Genomic DNA, 8,334 nt, shown 5'->3' with positions numbered 1-8,334 from the left:
CTGCTGAATTAACCCGATGACAGGATACTTATTTGTATGCCAAAAACTTAAATTATCTCAGTGGCTGTTCCTAGAACTTCTTTCCATGAAGCTGGGGTCCTTCTCTCCCCAGTGATACCAAGAGCTTCTCTCATTGCAAGATGCAAACCCACAGATGCTGCTTAACCTCTGCTCGCATCCTCCTCATCCTCCTCTCGCCTGCCTCCTCTCCTGAGGAGCCTTCACCAAGGCTGCTGCGTGCAGGCGCTATGTTATTCCTTTGCAAAGAGGTCTTTTCACCTCAGGGCAAGCCTTTTACTTCCTTAACAGCTCAAACATTCTCTATTTGACTACTCTGTAGTTTACACAGCAATTCTCTTCTAAAGCTGAGCTTACCTTTAGAAATGCATAAATACAGAATTTAAGGACTCCCATTTTCTCTACTTTTTATGAGTTTAGATGGCAAAATACCTTGCTCTCACTGTGTACCCTTAACACCTAATAATCCTTAGTGGACTCCTTAGTCTGAGTTGACAAATTTACCTCTGTACTATCCTTTCCTTTCTTTCCAGAAGTAACTTAATAATTGCTAAACCAAACATTTCAGAAGCACTTTGCTATTTAAAAAAAACCAAGTGCTATAATGCTGATCAATAAAAGCTAAATTCTTATTTAATTTGCGTTAAATAAAACAGGAAGATATTGTACACACATTACACGTCAGAACCTAGTCCTAAATGGAATGGTAACACGTTGGCGGAGGCAGATCTTGCACTGCACGTCAACTCTAGGAAAAAATACCAAGTTTCTGACAGATGGTGCAAGCCCCACCTTTCACCCTTTGCAGTTATTAATTACTCTGTTTTAACTCCAGTATTCTCACCTCTCTTCTGTCCAGAGATTGACTTTCTGCTGTGCAGTCTGAGTGGTGTAAGAGAGCCTGTCGCTGCCGTGCTGGTGCTGCCTCTCTGGAGAGAGCTGCTGCCGCAGCAGCTCCAACTCGCGCTCATACATCAGCCGCTGCTCCTCAAGAGCACTGCGCTTCTCTTCCAAGTACTGCTTCTCCAAGATCTGGACCACATTTTGTACTGGGTCTAAAAAGAATAAAGAAGACAATTATAAAGAGACTCACACAAAAAAAGAGAAAAAAAACCCAGAAAAATGGGAAAATGCCATTTCAGCATTACAGAGCACTCATTATTTATTCGGTAACAGCAATGAACATATCCCAGTCTTTGCAAACACAAGATGGCCATTGTCCCCAGAGCAAAAGCCAAAATAATAAACATTGAATTAAATAAATCAATTCAAATAAACATCCAAAAAAGGCATGCAAAAAGGCTAGAACAATGGTTAAGACCTTTCTCTACTGCATACTTCAGTACTGTGAGGTTATAATATGTTCCAGAATCCCAGTAGGAAGAAAGAATAGATGGGAAAGGGAACAAATTAATAAGAAAACAAAGCAAAATACAAGGGAAGATGATGTTAACCAGAGAAGGAAATTACTTAAGGAAGTAAAAAGCAATTTACTGTCTCCATTTTGGCAGAGAACGCAGCACATTGGAGAGCCGCAGACGAAAACCGAGACAAACAAATTGTCTGACTGGGCACAGATCGCATTGCGCCAATGCACTTCACAGCAGTGAAGCAGATCAAGTATGTTCTGGAGGGAACTTCTGTATTTAGCTTTACAAACCACATTTCATCTCAGTATCAACCCAGAACAAATATCCATGTGGATACTCTATACTGAAACAACAACTGCTTGTGTCAATCAGGTATGGTTAAACCGAAATTGCATTCAAATTAAAGAAACATTACTCTGTGTATTCCTGGTTTTATGTCCAATGCCTCTGAAACAGCAACTCCACAGAATAAGCTCCTTCTATGTGCTAACAGTATAAATCTGCTTCATGTATGTAAGGAGGACCAATCTAGTTGAGCATCTGAGTGACAGCGCATCACCTCACAAATTGCTGTTTTGGTACATCAGGAGTGGGAGGGAGAGGAGCTCCATGGCTGGAGTGGTGGATTAAGGTCAGCAACATCACAGCTCTAGGATATGCCAGGACTTTCATATGCCAAAAACATCAACTTTAAAATAATTGTGATACCTCTTCCATTTGCACACATTTTATATATATTATATTATGTGTGTATATATATATATAAATTTATATATGCAAAGAGCTGCTGTGACTTTTAAGGATGCCAGTCTGTTGTCACAAAGGACCCAGATTTAAATATACCATTCCACTTTGGAACTAGAGGTGTGCTTCTCAAAGAAAACACACCAAAAAACCCCCATCAGTGTAATTTAGTTATGAACCATCTTGCCTTCACTACTAAAACAGAGACCTTGTAAGATTTTGCACACATTTTCCTGATACTACAATGCTCTGTGAAACAAAACGGGGTTACTATAGCACGCAATAGAGGATTCACATGAAAGGTTCTGTAGGGTTTTCATCACTAGCAGTGTACGTTGGTCACCATAACGCATACATGCACACTCCCAAAACACACACCCCCTGTATCTTCACTAACCAATGTAGCGTTACAGTGTTCAGTACTCTGTAACAACTTACTCAATAGAAAAACTACTGAGACCAATTTTGCTAAAGATAAACTAACTCACTGTCTGTGATTTTTAACAGACATGGCTATTTAGGCAAGTCACTTCATCAAACAAACCCATCCTATTCTAAATGCCAGAGATGCCAAGAGGATCTCCGGGGTTCTGCTGTTACAGTGGGTTTGTACCTACCACTCAGCATCCTTTTCTGAAATACTAAGGTTGATGCAAAACACATCTTTATTTTTAGCAGAAAACAAACACTACTGCAAGTTCCCACTGTGGCCCTAGCCTTGTCCTCACAAGAAATCCCTGGCTTCACACGAAGGCATCATAAAATACCACCACAATGGTAATTGTAAAGCGCAGAGTTAAAAATCGGTCAGTATAAATAGCAAATAGCAAAACAGTGATGCATAAGTGTCTTAAAATAAGCAGAAATACTACTTTTTAGTATATGACATTCTCAGAAAGTCGTTTAGCTATTTTTAGCTTTTAAACAGTGCAACAAAAACTGACTGAACCCGACTGAATCTTCTAGACTGCAAACCAAGTTATTCATGTTGATTTGCATCATCATCCTCCTCCTCCTCCTGACTTCTCCAGGTAATACAAGAATTACCTTCACATGCACAGGTTTTACTGGATAATCCCTAAAACTGTTTTAGTTGAGAAATCAGGTATCACGCAGAAGACAAAGAAGAGGCATGGAAGAAATTAAAGCCCTCTATTGTGTTTGCAAACACAGGAAATGAATCTAAGGCTGACTCATTAAGACTGAGATTTTCCTAAACTGCTCAAGGAGCAGCTCTGTGTTCAGGGAGGAGATTTCCTTAAGAAAAGTGATCTTTTCAGCCACCTGGATTTACAAGATCACAAATTATACCATGTTAAATATTTGGAACAAGATGCAAGAATCTAGTCTAAAAATTCCCCATTTCAACAAAATCCACTACTGTTTTTGGGGGAGGGAGGAAGGTGAGTTATGCTTGTATTGAAATATAAAAGGTAAATTTACACTTCTAGAGAATTCTTCAATTTAACTTTTGAAATAGATTACACAGAAAACCCCCAACTTTTCACATGGACAAAGCAAAATATGTTGTGAATTATAAACCATCAAGTTAGAAGATGAAAAAAATAGGCAAATTTTTCACAATTCAAAAGAACTACAATAAAGTTTAAGTTAGATTTAGGCACCACATTCCACAATTTTGGATTTCTTCATCAAATAAATTAGGGAAGATTCTACTCAGTGCCTGCCAAACGCACAGCAAATTCTACATAGTGTTACAAGTCCCAAGTCCCAGCCCTTTACATATTTATGTGACAAGAGTTCAATTGCCCTGGGAGGACCATTCATATGCAGTTCATCTTCTGCAAAATGTTAGAATATTAAAATTGAACCAGAACAATGTACTTTTGTCTCCATAGGATGAGCAGCATTTATTACCTTGCTGCAACGCCATCTAATTCACATCTGGAATCTGTTAATCTAGTAACAACGATGCTGAATGAATTCCTTAAGGTTTCATGTAAGTGCATTTCTCTAAGCAAGCTAGGAGAAGGTTATGACACAGGCTGCATTGCTAAATTTCATCAAAATCTCCACCCTGAGCTCCAACAATTTGTTGTTTGCTTAAACGAGAAGCTGTGTAACCCAATCACGTTGTTTACTTAACCACTGCACCGCATGCAAGAATAAAGTAAACTTCTTTGCTGTATTCTGTGCTTGACCAGCATCACAAATCAGCAGCGCAAAGCTGATCTGACAGAATCCCACAGAGAAAGTGGACGTGCTGAATTTGGATGTTTTCTTTACAGCTGTTTTCAAAGTCACACGTTTTCCTCGGAGCTTCTCTGAAGCCAGATGCAGTATGTGACACTGTTGCACCGGTTACGTGCCGTAGAAACAAAATGTGTGTGCATCCTGGAGAAGCCAGGCTATTTATTTAAAGAGGGTTACTGTCCTCAAATAGATCAAGGGAGAACAAAACCCCAAAAGAAAGGAAAACAGAAAACTCTTGCTTTGGGCTATATCAAACCACTGATGTGAAAGAAAATTCCCAAACCCATACATGCCTATAAAATAATTATCAAATAGAATTTTTGAGAAATGCTTTTATTCCCTTCTTAGGGTTTCCCCAGAGAATACAGATAATAGAATTAACTCTCTTCAGTTATTTAATTACTTCTTCATCCTTATCCATATTTACTTTTCATTTTAAGGAAGAATAAATAAAATGCTATTGCAACAAAGCTGCTTTACTTCTTACTCAACAAACTGGAAGCCTGTCACAAAAGTTGTATTTTAGCTATATACCACTGAGAAGAACAGAACCTGGAAGCACTATCTAGCTTCACATCAAAAGATCAGCGCATGACCCTCACGGTCACTTGTTTTGTCAGGATTTTAACATCACTTACTACTCCAAATCAGTTAAGCAACACTTATGTGGGAGGAAGAGGAAGAGACAAGAAGCAGAACAATTTGATTACGGTGTCTCTGAAACTGTGCAACACGTGTGACTGCTGACACCTGTTGTGTAGCAGGGAGGAAAGAGCTCTAAGGAAACAGCAATGTCTGCACTGCTCTTGAGCAAAGACACAGAAAGCAACCAAGACAAAAATTGGCCTGGACCACCGTCAAAAAAGCCTACTGAACTCAAATGTAAAGACACTTGAAATATTGTGAAGAATCATTTTCATCAGCTAGATAACACCACATGAAAACCAAAAAATGTGACCCTCCATTGAAAGAACACTGACTCATTGTAGACTGCGACGGTTTAGTCAACTCTCTGGTTAGTGACAAGCAGATCAAGCATCAATGAACGCTTTCAAATGTCTCCAGCAGCCTCATGCACAAGCCAATCGAGTTCAAAACCTTTGTCCCAGTTTTGGCACAGATACGGGATGGTCTGAGGCCTTAAGACAGGCAACAGAATCTTCATGAGGGATGACAACACTGAAGACCACCAGGATGGCAGATTCATCTGAAATTCGTCTCCTGGTATGAGCGAACCATAATGAGAATACTTCTGTTATCAAACAGTAATTTCACATTGACTTAAATGACCTGACCCTGTAACTTGCTCACATAAGCAATTCCCATTAAAATCAAGCTGTAAAAAACCTGCAAAGTACTGCTAGAGCATCAAGCATACAGAACCATCATGCAGTACTTAATGGCAAAACACAAAAAGTTATAGAGGAGATCAAGATAAAAGTAAATACTGTATTTCAACAAGTAAACCACAGCAAACAATGGAAATACTGCAAAGATATGAACAAAGAGAGCAGAAAGCAATGAAAAAACTGTTTTTTCTTGGTCAGTGACCAAAACCCAAAAATTTGTATTTAAAAAACCTGTACAAAGTATTCAGTAGTTCATCAAGTTTTTCAGTACTTCTTCATATCATGTTATATCATAAGAACGATGACTTGCCTTCTGGAAACCATGAAAACCCCATATTGCTTTATATATATATATCATACCATTATTTTTTATATACTGTATTTCACTATACTGTCCAAAAAAGGCATCACAATAGGTTTAAAATAAGATTAAATAAAATGTTGAGAGTGATCAAGTGTTATAAACCATGCTAGCTGACATTTCACTATTGGTTTGTTATCATTTCAGTGTTTTTCTGCCAAGGTTAAAATGGTGTTAGTAATATCTGATATAAAAGGAAGGATGAAACTAACTGAACTTATCTGGAGCACCCTTTTTCTGCAGTAACTTGCAAAAGCAAGAGCTTACTAGGACTTAGGGATATGATTACAACTCAGCTGCACTACAAAGGGCAGCAGGGGTACAGTTGACACTGTGTGTTAGGGCACAAATCAACTAATTTGTGTGTGTGGGGGGGGTTGTGTGTGCATTTATACCTATGTGTGCATATGTATATGCTTAAGAATGCTTCTGTAAAATACCGTTTTCTGAAAAAGCTCCAAAGGCCACTGGAGCAAGCATACCACTTGTTTGACCCAGAAATTAAGCTCCACGCTGAATTTATTAGACACCACAAAAGAACATTTTTCTCTGGCAGCTGCCTTACCATTGCTATTCAGTGTCTTCATAATAACTTCCATTTGTGCAAACTCGTAGTTGTAGTCTGGCTCTGAAGAAGCTTCGCTGGCTGCATCCAGATCGTGCTCTCCTAACGAAGTTTCTTTCTCAAGGTCTTTCAGCCAATCTCGTCGTTTCCTCTTTGGTAAATTGATTCTGTGTGAAAATTGAAATTCAGTTTTTAAAAAGTTTATGTGGAACAGTGAAAGGAAAAAAAATAGAGGCTGAATGTAAAGAAGCTGGAATGTTAAGTATCAACTATTACCTAAAAAAGTGGTTGTTTCCCCATAATATTCTATCTCCATGCCACAGCTGAGTGACAGAGCATACCAGTGCACCATTTACACAGGATCTGAAAGAAGAAAATACAACTTAGGGGAAATCCTAATAATAATAGGTTGACAAGTAACTACAAGATCTACTGTTTCTCTCATCTGCAGACAGCAATTTGTTTCATATGATGCAGAAATCTGCTAGGTTTTCATTAAAGAATCAATGGGAAAGTTACTGGTCTGATGTCTAGTGTCATAATCAAACACCGAGCACCTTTCCCCTCCACCTTTGGTTGGTACAACTTCTCAAGTAAACATACGGACAAGGTTGCTTTTAGTTGGAGTTTTCTTTAAATGCCCGTATTTCTCAAAGTGGGTCACTGCCTGTTTCTTATAAACAGTCTGTAAACTTGGTTGCATGTAAATCCTACTGATAAAGTACTCCAAGATACCAGTTAGTCAGCAAACAGTTGTAAAACATACTGTTAACATATTCAGCATTCAAGTGTAAGAAAAGACCCTTAGATCCAAGTTTCATTCTCTCAACAAATCAAGTCTCTATTATTAACAATGGTCTATTTTTGTGAACATCTGGTATACGGCTATATTTGCATTTAGGTTTCCTTGGATTTAAGTTTCAATCACAAAATGGGAAAAATGAAGCCGCTGAACTCGTGCATGTGAGTCACAAAGCAGAACATTTTATGTGAAAGGGAAAAAAACTTAAGTAAAACAAAACCAGCCTTATGGGATGCAGTGTTCTGAATTCAGCTGTCCACTTCAAGTCAGTCAACACAAACATGAAAGCATTTGATTTAAAGACAGATTTTTATTTTTTTAAAGGAATTCTGGTAACTAAATTCCTGTTGACACCAGTATCTTAAGAACAGCTACTTAAGCACTGCAGATCAGGCATAAGTAAAAATTACATGTTTTTCCACTGACACGTGCCTTTGTTCTTGCCAGTCAAAATGACTGATTTCCAGTACAGTAACTCTATCATCCCAAGTCTGAACCCCATCTGTTTGAAATTTTGTACCATAGGCTGAAGAGGAAAAACGCAAATGCTATGAGGTATTTTACTGAAGGCAGAACGAAAGAGATTTATTAAAAGGTCTCTCAAACTTTTGTTTCTCATTCTTATACTAACCTACATATTATTTAGATGTTCAAATCTCAGTCAAGCAGCGTGACTATTAACTTGGATAAAGGTGCTGCTTATCACATGCCACTGGAAATGAAGTGACAAAGAAATTTACAATTCTACTCAAGAAGCCACAGTGACTCCAGAATGAAATATAATTAAAGTACAGGAGTAGAAACAAAAGGAGAAATGTGACCTCACACTGTGTATTTACTAGACACAACAGCAATTAAAGACTTAGAAAAGACTTTCAAGATCTTCAGATCTTTAAACACTTCTTTCTCAC

At 38.2% G+C, this 8,334-nt stretch overlaps 1 protein-coding gene across 1 annotated transcript in view; it reads right to left on the bottom strand.

The window, feature by feature from the left end:
• The window catches only part of KIF13A (kinesin family member 13A), a gene marked incomplete at its 5' end in the record, with an annotated part of 59,246 nt that overhangs the window by 28,051 nt on the left and 22,861 nt on the right, over nt 1–8,334 (bottom strand). The window contains 3 exons of the mRNA XM_010189416.1: nt 863–1,073; nt 6,622–6,788; nt 6,898–6,984. Coding sequence (XP_010187718.1) covers nt 863–1,073; nt 6,622–6,788; nt 6,898–6,984 — 465 coding nt within the window. The remainder of the gene's footprint in view (nt 1–862; nt 1,074–6,621; nt 6,789–6,897; nt 6,985–8,334) is intronic.

This window comes from Mesitornis unicolor, unplaced genomic scaffold (genome assembly GCF_000695765.1).
Source record: "Mesitornis unicolor isolate BGI_N332 unplaced genomic scaffold, ASM69576v1 scaffold45827, whole genome shotgun sequence".
NCBI classification, from domain to species: domain Eukaryota; kingdom Metazoa; phylum Chordata; class Aves; order Mesitornithiformes; family Mesitornithidae; genus Mesitornis; species Mesitornis unicolor.
Note: the sequence above shows the minus strand (reverse complement) of the source record. Positions and strands in the feature narration are given on the sequence as shown.